This window comes from Rousettus aegyptiacus, unplaced genomic scaffold (genome assembly GCF_014176215.1).
Source record: "Rousettus aegyptiacus isolate mRouAeg1 unplaced genomic scaffold, mRouAeg1.p scaffold_m13_p_8, whole genome shotgun sequence".
NCBI classification, from domain to species: domain Eukaryota; kingdom Metazoa; phylum Chordata; class Mammalia; order Chiroptera; family Pteropodidae; genus Rousettus; species Rousettus aegyptiacus.
The window spans coordinates 21,106,223-21,131,865 of NW_023416311.1; the positions used below are offsets into that span (position 1 = coordinate 21,106,223).

At 37.0% G+C, this 25,643-nt stretch overlaps 1 protein-coding gene across 3 annotated transcripts in view; it reads left to right on the top strand.

Moving 5' to 3' along the window:
* Positions 1–25,643, top strand: part of TPST1 (tyrosylprotein sulfotransferase 1) — a 107,457-nt gene continuing 81,814 nt past the window's right edge. For 2 of the 3 annotated variants that reach the window (XM_016138530.2, XM_016138528.2), the window contains exons 1-2: positions 1–206; positions 17,370–18,315. In XM_016138530.2, the coding sequence (XP_015994016.2) occupies positions 17,471–18,315 (845 nt within the window). In that variant the 5' untranslated portion in view covers positions 1–206; positions 17,370–17,470. The remainder of the gene's footprint in view (positions 207–17,369; positions 18,316–25,643) is intronic. The other variant, XM_016138531.2, reaches the window with a different exon arrangement.

The following is a 25,643-nucleotide window of genomic DNA, read 5'->3' on the forward strand; positions in this document are numbered from 1 at the left end:
ACAGCGCGAGTCGCTGCTGAGGCGGCTGCGAGCTTGGGTCACATCGGCGCTGCTCCGCGTGGCCAGGCTGGGCTGGCAGCTGCTGGCGCCTGGCGGTGAGGGCGGGCTCCCAGGACGGGCAGAATGGGCCCCCGCTAGGGCGGTGGGAGAGGCGGCTGAGCCCAGGATGCTGGGGAGGCGGCGCGGCAGCTCCTCACTCATCCCAGGTAAGAGGGGAGCCGCGCTTGCCGCGGCTCGGCTTGGAACACCAGCCGACTCCGCTGTCCGTCCGCCGCCGTCCACCTGGCTCCGAGCCCCGGCGGGCTCCGTCCTGGCATCCCTTGGTCCCACGTCGCCTCCTGCTGGCATTTCTCCCGGTCTGCCCCGGGGCAGTAGTCCAGCCCCGCCCCCCAAGCGCAGAGCTCCACGTTGTGGCTTGGTCGGCTGCTGCGTGCACCCCCACTTCTCCGCTCGTCAGCGTTTCCGGGTCTCTGGCTTCGCTAGGGTCGGCCTCCCGCTCCTTCCCCGCCTCTTTTCTTTTTCGCAGCGCTGACGCCGAGTCCGAGCCCCTGCAGTCTTTTCGGGCGCCTTCCGGGGAGTAAACCCCAACCCTCGGGGATCGGATTTTTGTCCTCACCTCTACCTAGGTTTCGCTTCCGCAGGCTCACCACCATCGCTGCCTCTTATACTGTGTACTCTACATTTCACCCTCCCATCCTCACGTCCCCTGAGTCTTGCCCATTTGTCCCCAGGCTTGCCCATTTACCTTCCTTTTCTGCTCACCTCTTCTCCCCTCGCTTTAGCCACCCATAGTCGCTAACACTTCTTCCTTTCTTGTACACTTAACCCTTCAGACACTTTAATACTCTCCTGTATGCCAGACCTATAGTTTCGACATCTGAATTCGTCTTTAACATGTAAAGTGCCTTGCCAGTAGTGTGGCACACAGTAGGCCTGGCACGTGGTGGATGTTCACACGTTAGTCTTTTAGACTTTCCAGATAAGGTCTGGTATCCAAAGTGGTGCGTAAAATGGCAGGACGAATTGGTAAACTCCAAGTGTGATAAAGAGATTAGATTGTCAGTTATTCACTGCATTTATATAGAAGACTGAATAAATCTTTGCGTTATGTATTTTATGTTTTACCATATTTTTTGTATGTATTGTTTTATATTGTTTTATGTTAATTGGCTTTGTAAAGGAGCCTTAGTGAGCTTTACAATTTAATTACCCCCTTTTCCCCCTCTCCCCATCCACGTTTACTGAACCTTTTTTTTTTTTAAGGGGAAGAGCCCGAACCTACTATCAGCATTGTATGTAAGAAGTGTTTAATGTGTTTATCTCTCAGTTGGATAGTCCAGTCCTGCAGTGAATTTTCATCCTTTAGGAGTCTGGTAGAATCAAGTTTGGATTTCTTAGAATCAACTGAAGGGATCAAAAATGCTTAGGAGGGACAGTTCTGACATCCTCTAAGAGTAATCACCATCCCCCCTCCCTCCACTTCAACACCCACACTTTCTGGCTATCAGAGGAAATAGCTACAGTCCATTTTAAAATAATAAAAGCAATGTTATTGGCCTCAAGCTATTCTTGCCACATTCTTTATGATGGTCTCCAAGCCTGGATGAATCAAACAGTTGGCTTTCTGCTCCTGGGATCTCCAGAGCAGGCTGGAGAAAATCATGTAACTGAACTGTTACTGTTCTAAACTTCTGGATTCCAAATTTACTCTCATGTGCTTTGACTTACCCTCTAGTTCCTCTTATGCACTAAAATCTAAATGGCTGTTTATAGATATTTACCCTTCTGCCCTACTCAACTTTTCTCCATTGTTTATTTTGCCTCCAACTTCACAAAAGAAATTGGGCATTAGCCCTGAACTCTTAAGGGTCTGTCATTTTTCTCTATTCCTGTTTCTCTCTGATTTCTGGTGGTCTTTTTTCAGAGGAACAGCGGTCCTCATTTCTGAGGTTAACATCTCTGATCTCCTTTTGTATTCTAACTTTTCTCAGCTTTGCATACACCCTCAGGTTTTTACCATCCAAAACAAATAAAAAAACCTTCCCTGGTACTTCGCTCTTTTTTCCCCTGGATTAATGTGCTATTCCTTAGGGTTTTACTTTTGGTTCTTTTCTCTATTCACTCTAATTTCCTTGTCTAATTACACTTCCTTTCATGGCTTCAAATAGCACCTTTATATTTATGGTTTTCAAAGATGTGTATCCAGTCCCCATTTTTCTTGAACTTTAGGTGTTCCTTATTTTCATCTGCCTATTGGATAAATACAGTTGGATACTTGGTACTTCAAGCTTGGTTATCTTTTCCTTTCCCGTCCCTCAGTCATAGCCCCCTCAAGCATATATACAAACACTCCTGTTTTTAGGTCTTCACCCTGGAAACCTTAGAATCTTCTCTCCTGACATTAAGTCCATCATAGATCCTATTGTTTCTACCCTAAATTCTTTTCTTTCTCTACTCATTGTCAAAAGATTGGCTGAGGCCCAGGCCATGTTTTGCCTGAACAAAGTGAGAGTCAGTCATTTTTAACCCAGACATTACTTTAGAACCACCTTGGGAGATTTTTTAAAGAGTAAGGATGAGGGGATCAAGGCATCGGCAGAGATTTTGCATCAGTTGGTTTGGTGTCAGGCCAGACCTTGTCATTTAAAAAATGCTTCCTATGTGATGGTAATATGCAGCTATGGCTGAGAGCTTGGTTGAAAATGCAAAGAGGGAGTGGTAGAACCCTAAGGAATTATAATATTTAACTCATCATTTAAAAATCAGAGTAAATGTCACTTTTGTTGGCATGGTTAGTTGCTTACTTTCCTGGTACTTTGTATGTGTACCTTATTAAAGTACATGTATCTATTAAAGTACTTATATTTTATTTATTTATTTCTCATGGGTCCATTTTTCTTAAGGTAAACTACTGTTTCTTCTATACTACACACAACAGTTCTGACACCAAATGTGTGGATTTCCCCCTCAAATTAAGCAGTTCTCAAACTCTGCAAACACCAACTGGGTGTCCTACAATTTAACTCAATTATGACATTAACTACCTAGAGTGAGTACAGACCCCTCAGATCAAGGAACTCAGGCTCACAGAACTCGGAAAAGCTCTTTACTTATCATTATCCATTTATTATAAAGACTATAACTCAGTAACAGCCACATGGAAGAGATGCAGAGGGCAAGGCATGGAACTTCCAGGCCTTCTCCGGGCATGCCACCCTCCCAGCATCTAAATTTGTTCACCATCCTGGAAGCACTCCAAACCCTCAGTTAGGGTTTTTATAGAAGCTTTGTTACACAGACCTAATTGATTAAATCATTGACCACTAGTAATCTATAGCCCCTTTGTCCTTCTCTGAGGTTAGGGGTTGGTTTCTTTGCCAACCAGCCCCCTTCCTCCAAGATACCATTTGAAGGGGCTTATTTATAACAAGACACTCTCCCATCCCTATCAAGAAATCCCAAGGGTTACAGGAGGTCTGTACATCAGGAATGAAGACCTAATATACATTCTGTAATTTTTATTATATCACAATATCACAATGCTTTATCTTTTAGTCACAACCATGCCCAGTACTTAGTGTATTTTAGAAACTGAATAAAAATTGGTTGAATTAATCAGTTTGGTAAATAGTGTAAAACATCTTGAATTCATGTTTTTGGAAGCTGACCAACTTTCTTGGCTAGCTGCTTAACAGTTCACTCATATTTTCATGGTTGTTCTTGCCTCTTGAGTGTTTAACCCATTTATATTTAATATAATTACCAGTACATTAGGATTTGCATTTGCCATTTTGCCATTTCTTTTCTATATATTTTTTTTGTTTATTCCTCAATTATTGCCTTCTTTTGTAATAGATGTTTCCTAGTATATATTTTAATTAGCTTCTTTCTTTTATCACGATTTTTCTTTATTTTCCTGGTGATTACAATTAATATTTTAAAATAATTTACTTCAGATTAATGCCAGCTTAATTTCAATATTATGCAGAAATTTTATTTTAATAGAATTCTGTTATTTTCCCTTTCTTTTTGTAAATCAAATTATGTATTTTATGTTAAAAGTCCATTGACAGTTTAAAATTATTGCTTAATACAATTGTCTTTTAATTCAGATAGAAACAAAAGAGTTACAAACAAAAATGTTGTTTTTATCTATGTAGTTATCTTTATTGGTGCTGTTTATTTCTTTATGTGGATTTTGTATACTGACCATGTCCTTTCATTTCATCTCTTAAGGACTCCCTTTGTTTCTTGTACAACATCTCTTCCAGTGATGAATTTTCTCAGTTTTGTTAACTAGGGATGTCTTAATTTATCTTTCATTTAAAATATTATTTTTTAATTTTATTTTTTCAACTACAGTTGTCATTCAGTATTATTTTATAATAGTTTCAAATGTACAGCATAGTGGTTGGACATTTTATATAATTTAAGAAGTGATCCCCGATTAGTCTAGTACCCACCTGGCACCATAGTAGTTATTACATTATTGACTATATTCCCTATGTTGCACTTTACATCCCTGTGACTATTTGTAACTATCAGTTGTATTTCTGATTCCCTTAACTTTTTTCAACCAGCCTCCCAATTCCCCACTCCCATCTGGCAGCCATCAGTTTTTTTTTCCATATCTATGAGTCTATTCTTGTTTTGTTTGTTCATTTATTTTATTCTTTAGATTCCACATATATGTGAAATCATATGGTATTTGTCTTTCTTTGTCAGACTTATTTCACTTAGTGTAATACTCTCTAGGTCCGTCCATGATGTTGCAAATGGTAGGATTTCATTCTTTTGTATAGCCAAGTAATATTCCATTGTATATATGTGCCACATCTTCCTTATCCATTTATCCATGGGTGGGCGCTTAGGTTGCTTCCACATCTTGGCTACTACTTGTATTGGTGCAGCGAACACAGGGATGCACATATCTTCAAATTAGTATTTTAGATTTCTTTAGATAAATCCCAAGAAGTGGAATTGCTGAGTCATAAGGAAGTTGTATTTTTAATTTTTTAAGTAAACTCCATACTGTTTTCCATAGTGGTTGCACCAATTTGTAGTCCCACCAACGGTGCACCAATATTCCCTTTTCTCCACATCCTCGCCAACACTAGTTGTTTGTTGATTTATTGATGACAGCCATTCTGATGGGTGTGAGGTGATTGCTCATTGTAGTTTAAATTTTTATTTCTCTGATAATTCATGACATTGGGCATCTTTTAATATGTACATCCTCTTTGGAGAAATGTCTGTCCATTTTTTAATTGGATTTTTTTGGGGGGTGTTGTGTGAATTCTTTATAAATTTTGGATATTAACCCCTTATCAGATATATCTGGCAGATTTCTTCTCCCATTCAGTAGGTCACCTTTTTGTTTTGTTGATAGTTTCCTTTGCCATGCAAAAACATTTTAGTTTGATGTAGTCCTATTCATTTATTTTTTATTTTGTTTCCCTTGCCTGAGAAGATATATCAAGAAAAATGTGACTAAGAGCAATACTAAAGAGTTTCCTGCCCATGTTTTCTAGGAGTTTTATGGTTTGGGGTCCTGTATTTAAGTATTTAATCCATTTCGAGTCTGTTCTTATATCTAATGTAAGAAGGTGGTCCGGGTTTTTTTTTTTTGTGTGTGTGTATCTGTCCAGTTTTCCCAACACCACTATTTGAATAGACTGTCTTTACCCTATTGTATATTCTTGCCTCCTTTATCATAAGTTAATTGGCTATATAGGCGTGGGTTTATTTCTGGGCTCTCTATTCTATACCACCGATCTATTGTGTCTGTTTTTATGCCAATACCAATGCTGTTTTGATTACTATAACCTTGAAGAACAGTTTGATATCAGATAGTGCAATACCTCCAACTTTGTTCTTTCTCAATATTGCTTTGGCTGTTTGGGGAGTGTTTCAGGGTTACATATAAATTTTAGGATCATTTACTCTAGTTCTGTGAAAAACGCCATTAGTATTTTGATAGGAATTGCATTGAATCTATAAAATGCTTTGGGTAGTATGGACATTTTAACAATGTTAATTCTTCCTGTCCATGGGCAGGTTATATACTTTCATTTATTTGTATTGTCTTCATTTTTTTCTTCAGTGTCTTATAATTTTCTGAGTACAGATCTTTTACGTTTTGTTTTAACTTATTCCTTGATACAATTGTAAATGATGTTGTTTTCTTAATTTCTCATTCTGACAGTTCATTATTGGTATATAAAAATTCATCTGACTTCTGAATATTAATTTTATATCCTGTGACTTTATTGAATTTATTTACTAGTTCCAGCAATTTTTGGTGGACTCTTTAGTGTTCTTGGTATTATGCCATCTGCAAATAATGACAATTTTACTTCTTCCTTTCCAATTTGGATGCCTTTTAATGTTTTTCTTGTCTGCTGCAGCTGGGACTTGTGATACTGTGTTGAATAAAAGAGGTGAAAGTGGACATCCTTTTTTTGTTTCTGATGTTAAGGAGAAAGCTTTTTTTCATACTGTTGTGTATGATGTTAGTTATGAGTTTGTCATATATGGTCTTTATTATGTTGAGGTATGTTCCCTCTGTTTTCACTTAGCCGAGAGTTTTTATCATAAATGGGTGCTGGATTTTGTCAAATGCTTTTTCTGCACCTATCGATATGACCATATGATTTTTATCCCTCATTTTGTTTTTGTGCCGTATCACATTAATTGATTTGTGAATATAGAACCAACCATGCATTCCAGGAATAAATCCTACTTGATCATAGTATATCATCTTTTAAATGTGTTGCTGAATTCAGTTTGCTATTATATTATTGAGGAATTTTGCATCTGTGTTCATCGTGGATACTGGCTTACAATTTTCTTTTTTTGTAGTGTCTTTGTCAGGTTTTGGTATCAGGGTAATGCCAGCCTTGTAAAATGAGTTTCAGAGCCTTCTCTCTTCAATTTTTGGAATAGTTTGAGAAGGATAGGTGTTCATTCTTTTTGGAATGTTTGGTAAAGTTCATCTGTGAAGCCATCTGGTTCAGGCCTTTTGCTCGCTGGTAGTTTTTTGATTACTGATTTGATTTTGTTAGAAGTTATCAGTCTCTTCATATTTTCAGTTTTTTCCAGATTTAGCCTTGGAAGATTATATATTTCTTGGAATGTATTCGTTTCTTCCAGGATGTCCAATTTGTTGAAATTTAGTTGTAGTATGTCCTTATAATTCTTTGTATTTCTGTGGTGCCAGTTATCACTTCTCTCTCATTTTTATTTATTTAGTTCATCTCACTTTTTTTCTCTCATGTAATAGTATTAATATGTTTCTTGAATTTTAGTGCATCAACATAGGCCCTTTCTGTGTAGTATATTCTTCTTCTGCATTTACACAGCTTTTAGTTTAATGAAATAGTGCCAAATTGGAATATCTTTTTACTTTCTCATTCAAAAGCCCTCTATTCCTCTAGTTCTGATAGAAATCTGAAATTCAGAACAGGTATTCTTACTTTAGAATTGTATTAACAACCTTAATTTATAAAAGCAATGTTATTTCCGCTACTTGAATTTATGAAACTGGCAAAACTTAACTCCTGTCATTCTGTCAGGAACCGAATCTTATGAGAGTCTATAAAATATGAAGGTAACAACCTTAGTTAATTATATAAAAAATTCTTCATTTGGACTTCTTCAAAACAAAAGAAACAAAAACAAAAGAAAAACAGAAACAAAAATTGTAATAAATATTATCTCTCAGAAGTACTACTTGATTTTCTTATTATGCATTATTGTTGTTGTTGTTGTTGTTGTTGCTTTGGCATACATGGTTAAATGCTGCCTTAGCTTTGTGGGCCTGATTCCCTTATTCTGAAATCCAGGCCTCTCATATTAGTGAACATTTCTTCAGCTCATCTGGGGAAGGAAAACTTATGTCATTCCTATTTCCCTCTCTGTTTTTAGGTAAATGTCTTACTTATTTCTCTCTCTCTCTTTTTTTTTTTTTGATAATTTTTTTATTTTTCAATGACAGTTGGCATACAATATTATATTAGTTTCACATGTACAACGTAGTGATTAGACATTTATATAACTTATGAAGTGATCACCCTGATAAATCTAGTACCGATTCAACACTATACAATTATTACAATATTATCAACTATATTCTTTGTGTACTTTTCATCCCCATGACTATTTTATAGCTACCAATTTGTACTTCTTAATCTCCTCCTCTTTTTAACCCACTTTCTCCATGTCCCTCCCATCAGTCAGCTCTCAAAATATTCCCTGTATCTATGAGTTTGTTTCTGTTTATTTTAATCTTTAGATTCCACATGTAAGTGAAATCACATGGCATTTGTTTTTCTCTGCCTGACTCACTCCCCTTAGCACAATACTTTCTAGGTCCATCTATGTTGTTGCAGGTGGCAAGATGTTATTCTTTTTTATGGCTAAATAATATTTCATTGTATATATGTACCACCGCTTCTTTATCCTTCATCCATTGATGAACATCCAGGTTGCCTCCATATCTTGACTATTGTAAATAATGCTGCAGTGATCATATGGACTCACATATTCCTTTAAAGTAGTGTTTTGAATTTGTTCAGATAAATATTGAGAGGTGGGATTATTGGGTCCCTCTTTGTCTCATGTTTTAAAGTCTGTTTCAACTTTTTGTGTCTATTTTCATGAAATATTGTTTTCCATCTCTTTGCTTTTAGTCTGTGTGTCTTTTGATACGAAGTGGCTCTCTTGCAGTCAGCATATTTAAGGGTCTTGTTTTCTTAATCATTCAGCTACCTTGTCTTTTGATTGGAGCATTTAATCCATTTATATCTTAAGTAATTGTTGATAGATATGTACTTATTGCCATCTTATTATATATATTTTTTATCTTTTATCTTTTTCCTTCTTCTTAAAGAAGAAGTCTTTTTAACATTTATTGTAACACTGGGTTGGTAGTGATGAACTCCTTTAACTTTTTCTTGTCTGAGAAGTTCTTTACTGTCCTTTGATTTTTTAATTATTATAATTATTTTAGATTTTTTTCATCTTTATTTAAATATAATAGACAATAAATTGCTTGTACTTACATTGTGTAATTCAATGAGTTTTTTCAATTATAGTTGGCATACAATAATATACAAGTTTCAGTTGTATAGCATAGTGATCAGAAATCCACATAACTCCAAAAGTGATCACCCCACTAAATCTAGTACCCTTCTTCCCCCTTACATATTTATTACATTATTAACCAACTTCCCCATGCTACACTCTACATCTCCATGTTTATTGTGCATCTATCTGTTTGTACCTCTTAATCCCTTTGCCTTTTTTATCCCTCCAACCCCATCTATATCCCTTTAAATATTCTTTGTATCTATGAGTTTATGTCCACTTTTGTTGTTACTGTTATCGATTTTGTTCTTTAGATTCCACATGTAAGTGAAATCATGTGATCTTTGTCTTTATCTAACCCATTTGATTCAGCTCAATATCCTCTAGGTTCATCAAGGCAATATCTTTTTCCATTTCCTTCCTTTTAGTCTGTGTGTCTCTTTTAATCTGAAATGAGTCTCTTCTAGAAACATATGTAGGGGTCTTGTTTTCTTATTTATTCAGCCACCCTATCTTTTGATTGGAGCACTTAATTCTTTTCCATTTGAGGTCCTTGTGGATAGAAATGTAGTTATCACTATTCTTTATTCCTGTTTTTGATACATGTTTTTTTCTTAAAGAAGTTCCTCCAACATTTTCTATAATACTGGCTTGTTGAAGACAAATTCTTTTAGCTCATTTTTGTCTGGGAAGCTCCTTATCTGTCCTTTAACTCTAAATGATAGCTTTTCTGGATAAAGTATTCTTGGTTGTAGTTCCTGGGTTTTCATCATGTAGAATATTTTGTGCCAAGGCCTTCTGTCCTGCACAATTTCTTTTGAGCAATCAGCTGCCAGTCTTATGGATGCTCCCTGCTTTTCTCTTGCTGCTTTTAAGATTCGCTCTTTGTATTTAAACTTTGGCATTTTAATTATGATGTGTCTTAGTGTGGGCCTCTTTGGGTTCCTGGTTTTTAGGACTCTCTGAGCTTTCTGGGGTCTTGTTTGTTTCCTCTACAAGGTTAGGGAAGTTTTCCATCATTGTTTCTTCAAATAGCTTTTCAATGTCTTGTTTTTTTTGTTTTTGTTTTTTTTTTTTCCTGGTACCCCTATGAAACAGATGTTTTTACACTTAATTTTGTCCTAAAGACTCCTTGAATTATTATTATATTCTTGGTTTCTTTTTTCTTGCTGTTTTGATTGGGTGACCTTGGCTTCCCCATCCTCTATATTGGTGGTTCAGTCTTCTTCTTTATTCTCTCTGTTTGTTCCTTCTAATATTTTCTTCATCTCAGATAATATGTTCTTCATTTCTGACTGGTTTCCTTTTATAATTTCCAGTTCCATTTTTATGTTTTTAATCTCTTTGTTAAAGTTCTCACTGAGTTCATCTACATTTCCTCTAAGTTCATTGAGCATCTTTATAACCAGTGTTTTGAACTCTGCATCTGTTGGATTGCTTGACTTCATTATTCCTGGATCTCTGTTCTGTTCTCATATGGTTTCTGCTTTGCTGTCCTCCCATTTTTGCTGCCTTCTGTGTCTGTTTCTATGTACTAAGCAAAGCTTCTAAGTCTCCTGGCCTTATTAGCATGACTTTGTGTAGTAGGTGTCCAGTGGCACAGTCCTGAGAGGGGTTCAGCTGCAGGCCAAGTCTCTGCTAAGCAAGGAGCACTGGCCTCACCGAGGGCATAACCAGATGTGGTTTGGGTGGGGCTGTGAGTCGGGGGAGGCGGAGTTTCAGGGACTCCTGGGTAGAGTGGCCTCTGATAACCAGTTTGGTGATGTCTCAGCTATGGCAGCTCTGTGCCTGCACACTGGGAAGGAGGAGGGCCCCTCAGGTACCATGGATACTGCCAGCACTTCTGCCCAGGAGAGATCCTTGCCTCTGGCCCTTGCTCTGACAACTCAGTGTCTCTCTTTAAGTCCCTGGTGCCCCCCAGTAGAGCTGACCTGGCACTGATGCTCAGAGTGAGCAGGTATATCCCCACAAAAGTCTGCTTGCACAGCCCCTTTAAGAGGTGTCTGTAATTGCTGGCTACTGCTGCTGCAGCCTCTGTCTCACTCAGCGGCTCTGGACCAGGCAATGTCACGTCTTCACCCCGTCCTATCTTCTACCGTTGCAGGTCGGTAATTATTTATCTCCCTAGTTGTAGTGCTTATGTTCATCTAGATCCCAGGCTACTTTGCTTGCTGTACGCTCCATGTTTCTGTCACAACTTTGATTTGGTCGCAAGAGGGATGAACAAAGCCTGTATCACCTACGCATTTTTTTTTCCCAGCTGATTAATCTCTTGCAGCTTTAAAGAGTTTCTCTTTGTAACCTTTGGCATTTAATTATGATGTGTCTTGATGTGGGCCTCTTTGGGTTCATCTTGTGTGGGATTCTGCGCATGCGCATCCTGGGCTTGTTTGTATTTTTGCCAGAGTAGGGAAGTTTTCTATTATTCTTCAAATGGGTTTCAGTTTCTTACTCTCTACTTCTAGTATTTCTGTGATGTGAATGTTGTTACTCTTATGTTCCAGAGGCCTTTTAAACTCTCCTTCTTTTTTTTTTTAATTCTTTTTTTTTTTTTTTTTTTTTGCTGTTCTGATTGGGTGTTTTCTGCTACCTTGTCTCACAAATCGCTTATTCAGTCCTCTGCTTTATTTAATCTACTGTTGAGTCCCTGTAATATATTCTTCATTTCAGTCATTGCATTCTTCTTTTTTGTTTTCTATTTCTATTTTTATGTTTTCTGATTCTTTTTTAAAGTTCTCACTGAATTCCTCTGCTCTCCCCTAAAGTTCATTGGACATCCTTACAACCAGTGTTTTGAACTCTATATCTGGTAGATTTCTGGTTTCCATTTGTTGAGTTCTTTTTCTGGAGCTTTGTGCTGTTCTTTCATTTGGGACATATTTCTTTGTCTCCCCATTTAGGTTGCCTCCCTTTGTTTGTTTCTGTGTATTAGATATGGCTGCTATGTTTTCAAATCTTCAGAGTGACCTTATGTAATAGGTGTTCTATGGAGCCCAGTGGTACAGTCTCCCTGATTACCAGAGCTGGGTGCTCCAGATTGTCCCTTGTAGGGATTGTGTGTGCCTTCCTGTTGTAGTTGAGCCTTGGTTGCTGTTTGCATGTCATTGGGAGGGATTAACCCTCAGGCTGATTGTGAGGAATGGCTGGTGACTACAGTGGAGGAGCTGTTGTGCAGGGGCTGACTCTATGGGGCAGGATTCACTTTAGTAGGGCTTTGGTGCCTGCTCAGTCTTCCATTTGGGTGTGTTGTCCTAGGCTGTGGCCCTGGGTTGTCCTCTCTCTTAGTCTAAAGTCAGCCCTGGGAGTGCCAGCCCAGGGCCTTCTCGAGGGGCCCTGTCATAGGTCAGGTTCAGCCACAGCCTGTGCCCTGCCCAGGGACACCTGGCATGAGTCACCAAGTAATTCGTACATGGCTACCAACCATGCTGGGCTTGGAGGTGCCTTGAGAGTCATGGAGCTGCTCAGCAAGAGGTACAGGGCTTGCTGAGGCCAGATGCTGCTTTTTTTTTTTTTAACTTTTGAGAGATTTTTAGAAACTGCAGCATGATCAAGACAGGCCATTTGTATGGAAACTCCAGTGGAAGGTTAGCTTGGGTGGGCCTGAGAGTTGGGTGGTCTTAGGGAATCCCAGGGTGGGGTGACCAGTATTAGCCAGATTGATGGAGACTCAGATTAGCAGCCACCTGTGTCTGCCTACTTGGTTGGGAAGGGCCCAACAAATGAACAGTGGCCTCCACCAGCATTTCTCTCTGGGGGAAAGTGGCCCCTCCAGCTGTCACACTAAGTCATACAATTCAGTTCCTCCCTATATATCCCTGGCACCCTTTGAGCCTCTGTCCCAGCACCAGAGTGAGTGAGTCTGTCAATGAGTAAGTCCTTGCATGAGTTCTTCAAGAGGAATTTTGGGGACAGTGCCTGGGACCTCTGCAGCCCTCTGCCCCACCCAGTTACAGTCTGCCGATTTTCACATCCATATTTTGTGTAGACTTCTCTTCCCTGTCATGGAACCCCAGCATTGGGTTGGGACCCCTTGCTCCTCTGGGAGGGACTTCCACAGCCGAAATATTCCTTCCAGTTTTCAACCACTACATGCAGGTGTGGGATCATGTCTCTGCTCCTTGAACCAGTCTCAAAGTGCCCCCTTCTTTGTGTCCTTAGTTGTAGGACTTATGTTCTCCTAGACTTCAGGTGATTTTCAATGTAGTTTAGTTGTAATTTTGATATAGTCATGAGAGGAAACAAACACAATGTTTACCTACTTAGCCATCTTACCTACTCTGTTCACCTGTATGCTTGTTTTTATCCCAGAACTACACTCTCTTCACTCTTGTAGCTTCGTAATAAGTTTTGAAATTGGGAATTGAGTCCTCCAACACTTCTTATTCAAGATGATTTTGGCCAGAGTGAGATTGTATAAATCTAAATAGAATTAAATGACTCTTTGATTAAAATTTTTAAATCACCCGCATCCGATTGCATCTTCCATAAATTTTATATCCCTAACCGAGCCCACAAGACTTATGATCGTATCCCTGACCATCTTTCTAGTTTCATTGCTCAACCACTTTCCCTCTTGCTCACTGCCTTGCTGTGATCCTTAACCCATTTCCTACTTAGAAAAAAAAGAGCAGTTTGCTGCCAGTGTTCATTTAACATCATGCATAGGAATGCTACATTTTCTAGAAGATGACATTTTCAGCAATCGAAAATTACTATATTTTTTAAATGGAAATACTACCACTAAAAACAAAATGCTATAAATAGAATGATGCCATTTGTTTCTAACGACTATCAACATACTAGAGCAATGGGAAAATAATAAAAGTAAGATATTTTCTGACAAACTTTGGGGGCAAGGTTAGGGCTATAATCCAAGAGTTATCTCGAGGTAAATGCTGCAACTGCAAGCCCTGCTGGTGAGTATTCTTGAGATAAAGAGGAAATGGTTTAAAAGTTTTAAAATGCCTTCCTGTTGCAGGGCTTTTGCTTTTGCATTTGCTTAGAGTGCTCCTCTCTTTAGTCTTTACCTATTTCCTACTCAGTCTTCTCATCTATACCTAGATGTCACTTTTAAAGAAAAGCTATTCCTATTATTTTAAAAATAATATTTTTCCCCCACTTAAAAAAGTAACACATGTTCACTATAGCAAATTTGAAAGATAAGAAAGGGAGCTACGAGGAAACCAGAGGATAAGCATTTAATGTTGTAGAGGCGTCTAATACCAGCTTGTTATTTGTTCCTTTGTTCCTTATTTTATTTTTTCTGTTTGGAAGCCTGCAGAACTAGTTTCCTCACATTTGAGATCAAAGGATGTTTGAAATATGAAATTACTAGGATATGTCCAGATTGAGATTGCTGTCATTTGTTTTGCTTGAGAAGTTGTATTAGACTATAGACTAGTGTATTTTTTCCAGTTCAAGGATGTTTCTTCTTTTGTAAAATAGTTTTAGTTTTTTCGAGTAAAATATCGCCATTTTAGGGTTGAATCTCGAGTCTCCATTTTCAATATTACTTTTTTTCTCATCATTGTTTTCTTCTCTTTTTAAAGATAAATATTGATATAACAACATCTTAAGTGTGTCTTCTATATCATGGATACAGTTTTCTGCATAGATAATTCAAGGCTATATTGTTACCAATGTTCTTAATTAATACTTTTTTTGTAGTCTGTTAAGTAAATCTTTTAATCTTAACCTATTCTCACTTTGTGGTTCTTTGTTGCAGCTTTATCATACAGTGCCTGGCACAGTAATATGTGTTCAGATATGTGACTAAAGGAGTGACTATGTTAGAAAACAGAACCCAGATCTTGGTTGGTGTATTCTAATGAGACTAGTAAAATGTTTTTCTAGGAATGTATTCTTTAAAAAAATAACAGCTGTATTGAGGTGTAACTTTTATACCATAAAACTTACCCACTGTTAGAGTACAATTCACTGCTTTTTTTTTAATAGACGTTACAGTTTTGTAACTATCACTGAAGTCCAGGTTTAGAAAATTTTCATTACTGCAAAAATTCCCCTCATGCCTGCTTGCCATTAAATTCCTGCTTCCACCCTCTGCTTTCTGTCTCTGAAAATTCGCTTTGTGTGCACATTTCATATAAATGTATGTTGATGTAGCTGCTCAGATAAACACACATACACACACACAATTGTTTTTATTTTTAAGCATGGCTTTCTAGGGGTTTCCCCCCATTTGTGTAGTTGAGGTCAGTAGTTATACTTAAACATCTTGAGCCAGTAAGACTTGTCCTCTGACTGTGGATCTATATGTGGGTAGATGAGCACATTTGAAGTTCAGTCCATTTTCAAGTGTCCCGACATATACTTTCCACTCAGTTCTTTCATGTCTTCTCTTTGTCTATGTGCAGCTTCAGGTTGTCCACCATGACTACAACCTCAGCCTACTAGAGCTGTTCACGCTCCTTGCTTACCTGACACCTGGAACATCACTTAACACTGACAGCACAGCTGGGAATATGTGTTATTTATTACTCTAAATTGAGTGAGCTCCCTTTAGTCAAAAGCCACCAGTCTTCATAGTTTGTCTTGCCTTGCTCTGCCCTGCAGAACCTTTCTCTCTGCTGAGCAGGTAGATGGTGAATTAGGAATAGTCTCAGGCAAGAATGCCAGAGACTCTCACTGTTCTTACTCAGCATTTAGCAGTTTTTCAAACATAAATGCTTCTCAGGTTGTCGTATTCCTTTGGTGGATTTCCAGAGGGCTGAAAGGGTTGGTTTGTTAATTTAATCCCACTTTATAATTGGTTTTTGGGGAGAATTGCTTACCTTCTCACTAGTCCATAGCTAGACATCCTGCCTTTCAGAATGTATTCCTTTGGTCATTTCCTTAGGTGTGTACTTACTATTAGGGTGTGTGTGTGTGTGTGTGTGTGTGTGTGTGTGTGTGTGTGTGTGTGTTTATTTTCAATATAGGAAAGAGAGTTTTTAAGGAATTAGTTCATGTGGTTCTGGTGCTGGCAATTCTAAAATTCATAGAACAGTCTTGCAGGTAAGAGTTGATGTTAGCCTTGATTCTGAATTCTGTAGGGCAGCAGGCTGGATACTCAGGCAGGGTTTCTGTGTTATAGTCTTTAGGAGCATTCCTTTTCCTTCAGGAAAACTGTCTTTTATGGATTTCAGTGGTTGGATAAGGCCTACCTGTATTATGGATGGTAATCTGTTTTACTCAAAGTCTGTTGATTTGTTAATCATATCCAAAAAATACCTGCACAGCAATATCTGGACTGGTGTTTGCCCAAACTATCACACTTGCCCCCTAAGGATTCAGAGTAAATTTTTTGAGTCTAGATGTAATCCGATTGCTGTCTGCTTCATGAGATGTATCCTTGTTCTGGTTAAACTAGCAGTTTCATAGTATAATTTATATATATATATACATACATGTCTACATCTGTGCTCATAGTGTATCTTCAGTTCAGAATACTCTGTGTATTCAGATCTTATCTGTCCTTCTTAAGGCAGGATCCTAGACACACACGTACAATTTTATTTGCATCCCTTATACCATCTCTCCTGAACTACTTCTAGTTACCTAATTATGCTGTGCTTTGTTATGCCATTATGCTTTTGCACACAAGTTCCTATTGCTTAGATTACCCATTTCTCTTATTTTTTTTTATAAGGCTTTTTATAGCTTCCTGAGTTAGACCTATTTGTTTCTTTTCATTATACTTCCATTGTACCCTATGCTTATTTCTACTAAGGCTCTGATTGCATTTTATGGTCATTGCATATCTGTCTGTCCATGAGACTTTGTTACCTTAGAGCATCACTGCTGTCCTTTTCAAAGTTTATCCTCAGCAGATCTCAAGTACCTGGCCTGTAGTACCTAAATAAATAATTTGCGGGATGAAATAACTGAATATGTGTTAAAGATTTAGAAGTTTTATATTTATTCTCTAATTTCTTTTTATAGTAGAATGTGGAGAGAATGACTTCTTGGGGATAAAGCACATCTGAATACCAGAGATGAGCCATGGGTTAGACTCCAAATATACTTGGACATACTAAATATTTGCTTGACTCACTAATAGAAATAGTTTTATTTAATTTACCATTTCTTGCATAACTTCAGAATTGTTATATTAAAAGCTGTTTCTGATTGGAAGTGTTGATTTATTTTTGTTTGCATTTGTGCATATTTGTTTTCTAAGAGTGCTTCATATTTTTTCTAGCTAAAATGTTAGTGGTAACTGATGACTGATTTGTAAAGCATCTGAATGTGATGATAAAATAACTTTTTCTTTTTCCTATTAGATGTTCATCATCTTTCTGAAGTAAAATCTCCATGGCCTGAACATTTTCTGGAAATTATTTTGAGCAAAATATCTGTTTAATAAAAAGGTAACCACATCAAGATGGTTGGAAAACTGAAGCAGAATTTACTATTGGCATGTCTGGTGATTAGTTCTGTGACTGTATTTTACTTGGGCCAACATGCCATGGAATGCCATCACCAAATTGAGGAACGTAGCCAGCCCTTCAAATTGGAGAGCACAAAGACCACTGTGCGAACTGGCCTGGATATCAAAGCCAACAAAACCTTTGCCTATCACAAGGATATGCCTTTAATTTTTATTGGAGGTGTGCCTCGGAGTGGAACCACACTCATGAGGGCCATGTTAGACGCACATCCAGATATTCGCTGTGGAGAGGAAACCAGGGTCATTCCCCGAATCCTGGCCCTGAAACAGATGTGGTCACGGTCTAGTAAAGAGAAAATACGCTTGGATGAGGCTGGTGTCACTGATGAAGTGCTAGATTCTGCCATGCAAGCTTTCTTACTAGAAATCATCGTTAAGCATGGGGAATTAGCCCCTTATTTATGTAATAAAGACCCTTTTGCCCTGAAATCCTTAACTTACCTTGCTAGGTTATTTCCCAATGCCAAATTTCTCTTGATGGTCCGAGATGGCCGAGCATCAGTACATTCAATGATCTCTCGAAAAGTTACTATAGCTGGTTTTGACCTGAACAGCTATAGGGACTGTTTGACCAAGTGGAATCGTGCCATAGAGACCATGTATAACCAGTGTATGGAGGTTGGCTATAAAAAATGCATGTTAGTTCACTATGAGCAACTTGTCTTACATCCTGAACGGTGGATGAGAACACTCTTAAAGTTCCTCCATATTCCATGGAACCACTCAGTATTACACCATGAAGAGTTGATTGGGAAAGCTGGGGGAGTATCTCTGTCAAAGTGAGTAGATGTTATGTTTTTTATATTCACCCTATATTTAGCTAATAATGATGTGTGTGTGTATGTATGTATATGTATAAGTTTATTTATGTGTATATATGTACATACATATGCACATATATACACATATATAAACTATAGATTTTTTCTTGAAAATATATAACTTCATCAGTGAGTTTTTAAAAAATTCTCTAGCCAGTTCATTATAAATTCTTTTATTTATTTAATTAATTTGTTTATTTATGAATTGTGGTTATTTTAATTTATTTAATGGAGGCAAACCCAATTTATAACAGTGAAAGGCCTTTTTCACAGACCTTGGGCTTTAATGCCCATCATTGAATTTCAGTGGCTCTGATTTCTAATTTCTAGATATTTTTGTTAGTGAGGATAGTTGGCTTTTGTGGAGATTAAAGCTAACATGAGGAAGAGCATCTATTTTGGTGAGAAGCAATGAATTCCAAACATTTAGGAATTTTTAGTGATAGAGGAGAATAAAGATAAAATTACCTAACCCAGACTCTTCATTTTAGCGGTAAGAAGACTGAGTCAAAAAGGTCAAGATGATTTACTCAAATTTAGATGGCAAGGCCAGATCTAGAATCCATGCCTTGCTCTCAGTGGGTTTGTCCTTTTTTTCCATAGCATTTTTTTATATATAGCGCTGCTTTTGTCATCTGCTGGATACATCTTATGATTCTTACAACAGGCTAGGGAATCTCAGAAATTTGGAAACAATCCATAATCCATACAAGAAGTTCCGTAGGTTCAAATACTTCTAAAACCTTTGCATTCCCCCCCTTTCCCTTTCTCATGAAGTGATGACTAGGGTGCTCTGACTTGATCTGACAACTTGACTTGATGACTTAGATATATCTAGAATGAGGATATAAAAATGGAGACTACTATTAAAATTCTGGTATCATTTCCTCATTAAGAGAAGTTGGTTATAATAATTTTATTTTTTATTTTTTCCAGGAGCATGGAAGAGGGAATATAGTTAGCATTAATATGATGGCTAAGTGGAAGGCCAGGGGAGGGAGGCAACAATTTGGGGGATCATTTTATGAACATTATAGATGTCTAACCAATGTACTGTATACTTGAAACTAATTTAAATAAATAAATTTTAAAAAAGTAACTTATACCCCTGATTTAAAACAAAAGAAAGAAAAAAGAAAAGAAAAGGTAATATATTTCCATTATATATCCTGCTTGCCCCTTCTAAAGAATGTCTTCTTGATTTTTTTCCCAGTGTATAGAACTTGTACAGTAAATATTGACTCATCATGTAGATAGTTTGAACAGAACAGCTATCTTTTTGTACCTAGCTTTCGGTTATTGATTACAAATTATTAGGTATCCTCACTCCAGTGGCTCTAGGTTATTTTTATTGATTCAAAAAATTGCAGCTCTAGCTAGTCATTACAGTTTGTTTTTTTCCCAGATACTAGACCATAACTAATTTCTAATCACCTGTATTCTTAGGTAAGCATTTCACTTCATGTGCTTGTATGTTGACCTAGAGATTCTGAAGCTAGTTTTTTCTGTTAATTTAAAATAATCCTGTTAGACCTTCCAGGATTAAAGAGATATGCTCAAGTTAAGTTTTAGTGGAAATCAGGAGTTCATTTTGCATATATACTTACTATGTTTAAGGCAAACATGAAGGCTGAGGAAACACAGAAATTTCAAATTATTGGATTTTAGAAGGGAAAGAGACTTTAGAATTTAGTATATGGAATGGACACCCAGTGATGTTCTATGCTTTGTCAAGAATCACACATGGAAGAACCATGACTAGAACTTCCAATGCTTATTCTAAGACTCTTGCCACCAGATGAGTTTTTAAAAATTAAGATATAACATATATAGTAAATGCTCATATTCAGTGTACAATTTGATGAATGTTTACATCTGTATACATTTGTGTAATCACCATCCATATCAAAATATAGAAAATTATCAGCACTCTTTTATGTTCCTTCATAGTCAATATTTTCCTCAACCCAGAAGTAAGCATATTCTAACCTCTATCACTGCTGTGGTAGAGGTTGGATATAAAGTTCACAATCAGTCTTTCTTGTTTTCATATAAATGCAATTATTTCTATTTATTATTTTGTGTCTGGCTGTTTTCATTTAATATGAGATTCACCTATAATATTGTAAATAGTAGTAGCTCCTTCTTTTTCACTACTGCATTTTTTAAAACTTAATATAATGTATTCATTGATGGACATTTGATGTTTCCAGTTTGGAGATATTATGGGTAAAGTTGTTAAGAATAATTTTGTACATTGCTTTTGGTGGACATAAGTATTAATTTCTCTTGGGTATATACCAGTGAGTAGAATTATTGGATCATAAGATGTTATGTATATCTGTATCTATTTATATATTTAACAGGTACTTCCTGTTTTCCAAATTGTCTGTATCATTCACGTATGGCTGTATCATTCATGTATGGCTGTATCATTCATGTATGGTGATACTTTACATGAATGTGTTCATTTTGCTTCATAATCTTTGCCAACACTTGGTATTGTCAGTCTTTTTAATTTTAGTGGGGTATGAGTATTTTTTTTAACTTAAAAACAAAGTAAAACAATAACATTTGAACTCCTTTTTGAAACAAAGTCTTGTCCAGAATTCCAATATAAAATTGATAAGAGCAGAGCTATTTTGACTGAGGCAGGTCTAATCTAGACTGTGTTGCCTCTTTTAAGACTGAGTCCTTGCTCTCAAGAGCTAATTGGTGAATAAGGCAGAAACATATAAAATTATTCCATAAGTAAGTACCAAGTTATAAATATTCCATGTTAGTTGACAGTCATGACCCTGAGGAATTCATAGCCCAGAGTTGATCATCTTGTGTCCTTTTGCCTTCCTATAAATATTTTCATTCTAGGCAAATTGTTTAAATTAAGTAATTTAATACTTATTTTAGTATTATTTAGTACTAAAATACTGATAATATTTAGGCAGCCTTGAAGGTTTGAAAATGTTACTAGGTAGTTCAGGAATACATGCAGTTGTAGACAGCGATAAGGAAGGCAAGGAAGGCCTTCACAGTTCTACCTGCCTTGTTAACTATGAGAGTTAAGCTTTCTTTTGCTTTGCTTAGGAATTTCCATTTATTTTCAGTCAGGTTGGCATTTCTTGCCATTGTGGTCAGTTCTAGTTACAGAAAAATAATAGATGTAGAGTAATGACCTGTGAGCATACAGGTGATTCTTCTGTGAGAGAATTTCATAGAAGAAAACATACTTTCATTCTGGTGTGGTCTAGGGAGTTTTCCTTTAAAGATTAGTGTATATAAACCAGGCATTTTAAAACTGAAAATAAAAACAAAATATTTAATCAGTGGGAAAAGGGATGAAAACAGATTGCTTTGACTGGCCGATAATTTAGCTTTAGTTCTGCAGGTAGGTACAACTATAGAATTTTATTTTAATTAATTATTTAACTAATGATTTTAGGCAAGGCAACCCTTGATTGACCTCATAGATTGCAAGGACCTTGTCAGCTCACAATCCCTTATTTATTTATTTTATTTTATTTATTTTATTTTTTATGCTTATAGTACCTGGTCTTCCTAGGCGGTCTCCCATCCAAATAATAACCAGACCCAACTCTGCATAGCTTCTGAGATCAGATGGGAACAAGCTCGTTCAGGGTAGCGTGGCTGTAGACTTAGAATTTTAGATATACTATTTATCTTTGATATTTTTAGGTAATCATTTCAAGTCTAATGGTAGTGTTAGTTTTCCCAATGACTAGCCTTATAACTTTGATGTTTTGAATACCATGTTCTGTCTTGTAAATTATTCAGCCATTCTGTTCAACTTCATATTAAACCAAGCCATAGTCTTGAATAATGGCTCCAAAAAAATAATATAGAACTCACTGATCTAATTCTTCCAAACTAATAGAGAGTAGAAAAAAATCGAGGAATTTAAAAATCTGTTTTTGCCTTTATCTTTCAAGAAATGTTTGTATAGAAAGGTGGGGGGGGGTACATTTTAAGAAAAATACTTAATGTAAATAGATGTGCTCCAACAGAATGCTGCAAGTGATTGAATATGGAAGAGGATCTTCCTGATCAGTGAATGATATGTACTGCTAAGGCCTGCTCCTCAAATATTTTGAGTAGGAGATAGAAGTAAAGTTTGAAGTTACTTACATTGATCTTTTCTCACAAACTTTGGAATTTTTGTGGAATTTCGGTCATCTCTATCTGGGAATACTCAGGAAGTTACTAGAGTGTACAGAGTTGTTTCTGATCTTAAACTCATTAAAATACTATAAAATTACCTGAAATAAATAAAAATCATCCATAACAATAACAAAAAATTCACCAAAGTATATTCAAGGATGAGTGAAATAAAAAAGTAACCTAGGATCAGTAAACAAGTTTATTAGGTCAACAGACCAAAGCCAGAGGAGCAAAACAGTGTAATATTAACACTTAAACAGAATAAGTGTTATATTAATACTTAAACAGAATCACAATAAAATTCGGAGATGTTATCTACTCTTAGAGCAGAAAAAAAGATACACAACTATTAAACACGTAGGTTAGAATGAAAAATATAATAGTGCTAAGTATAAGAGAATAAGAACATGATAACTGACTCTAAAGCTTCTAGTAAACAGAAAAAAACTAGAAATCAACTCTGTAGTAAAGAAAGATTAAATAGGTAAAAATAATGCAAAAATTATTTAGAAATTGAGATACTTTTGAGGAGATACAAAGAATAGTTAATTTATTAAATTTAGAATATTAATTTTTGGTTTTCAAAATGAAGTTTATTTTGGAAATTAATTTTTTTTTATCTTACAGGATTAACAGAGATAGATAACAAAATATCCATTTGAAAATTTTCTGAAATTTAAGAATAACAAGAATATTATGAGCAAGTTTAGATAAAGACAGGCTATGTTCGTGAAAATTATGATCACTTCAACAGCATGTAAAATTAATAGTATGTAAATTAGGATTACCTGTGCTCCACTAGCTCAGATTAAAATATCCCAGAATAATTTTATAAATATTACTCTTTTTCTAAAAAATTATCAAAGAACAAGCCTGCTTACTTTAGGTTACTTATCCTTTGTGAAGGCAATAAACCAATCTTTATAAATCTAGTTGTTAATCAAATTCTACCTAAGAAGAATGCTTTTGGAGTTGTGGAAACCACTGTGCTGTTTTCATAGGTCAAATTGAAGAGATTAGTTGACGTCTCTTAGCTGGAGAAGGGTAATTGAATAAACAAGGAATAGACAGCAAAACAGGTTGCAAAAGGAAAATAGATGAAAAATTGTATTTCAAAATATGCCAGTGAAGAATGAGAAGCAGAACAAGACTGTAAGTTAATAAACCACAATTGGTACTCTTCTTGAAGAATATGGCAATTGAGGGAGAGAGAAAAAAATGGCGTATTTGATAGAGGCTCTATTCATCTTTCTGGCAACTAAATCCAAGTTGTGATGGAAACAAGGAGCAGCAACAAGGAAAAATCACCTGGAATCTAGATGAACAAGCCATACAACTACAGAGAAATCTAAGAAAGCACCCTGCAATGGCAGATGGTAGGATGGGGCAAGGATGTGGAGCTGCCCAGTTTTGAGCGGCTGAGTGAGATGGAGGCTGTGGCAGTGGCAGTGGCAGTGGCAGATGCCTCTTAAAGGAACCACGACTGCGAGTGGATTTCGCGGTGAGATGGATGTGCTTGCTCTGAGCACCAGTGCCGATTCAGCCGCGTGCAGGGAGCACCAGGGACTTACAGGGAGACAGTGTTGGAGTGAGGGCCAAGGAGAGACTAACTGTACAGAAGTGCCGGCGTTATCCATTGTTCCCTGTTGAGCCCTCCTCCTCACAGTGTGTGCACACAGTGCTGCCATAGCCATAACATCATCAAACGGGATAACAAAGGTCGCTACGCTAAGAGAATTCCCTGAAACCCTGCCTACCCCAACTCGGTCTCCATCCAAGACACATCAGGTGTATCTTCAGCGAGTTAGGTGCTCCTTGCTGAGACTCACACTGGTGGAGGCAGCTGGCCTCAGTTTCTGATGTGGTCTTTTGAGGCAACTATAAGCACAGCATCTGTGGATTGCTTGCTGAATCTTAACAGGTGGCCCTGGAGGGGCAGAGGCTTGGGCTAAATTTGGCCTGCAGCTGAACCCCTTTCAGGACTGTGCCACTGGACACCTACTTCACAAATCCACACTAATAAGACCGGGAGACTTAGGAGATTTGCTTAGTACATAGAAACAGACACAGAAAGGCAGCCCAAATGGGAACACAAAGAAGCAGACCATAGAACAGAACAGAACAGAGATCCAGATATAATGGAGTCAAGAATTCTAACAGATGCAGAGTTCAAAACACTAGTTATAAAGATGCTTAATGAACTTTTGGGAAATGTAGAGAATGCCAACAAAGATAAAAATGGAAATGGAAATTATAAAAGGGAACCAGTCTGAAATGGAAAACACATGATCTGAGATGAGAAGTATATTAAATGGAATAAGCAAAGGAATAAACAAAGTGAATAAAGAAGAGGATCACATACCCTATCTACAGGACAGGAAAGCTAATCAGGACACTTAAACAGAATGGCAAGAAAAAAGATGCCAAGACTATAAAAATAATTTAAGGAGATATGGGATAGTATTAAGGCTCCAAATATTTGTCTGATCGGGATAAGTGAAGAAAATCAAGATGTTGATCAGCTATTTGAAGAAATAGTGATGGAAGGCTTTCCTAACCTGGTAAAGGAAATGGACATAAAACCCCAGGAAGCTCAAAGAATTCCAAAAATCAGGGATCCAGAGAAGCCCACACCAAGACACATCATAATTAAAATGTGAAAGGTTAAATAAAAAGAAAGAATATTAAAAGCAGCAAGAGAAAAACAGATAGTTATCCATAAGGGAACACCCATAAGACTGGCAGCTGATTTCTTAAAAGAAACTATGCAGGACAGAAGGGCTTGGGCAAAAAATATTCAACAGGATGAAGACCCAGGATATACAACCAAGAATAATTTATCCAGCAAAGCTGTCATTTAGAGTTGATGGACAAATCAAGAGCTTCCCAGACAAAAATAAAGGAATTTATCACCACCAAGCCAGAATTATGGGAAATGTTGGAAGGACTTCTTTAAGAAGAAAAAAACATTTATCAATAACTGGAATAAAGAATGTTAACAACTAAATTCCTATGAATAAATACCTTAAATGGAAAAGAATTAAGTGCTCTAACCAAAAGATAGAGTGACTGAAAGGATAAGAAAACAAGACCCCTCCATATGAAAAGGA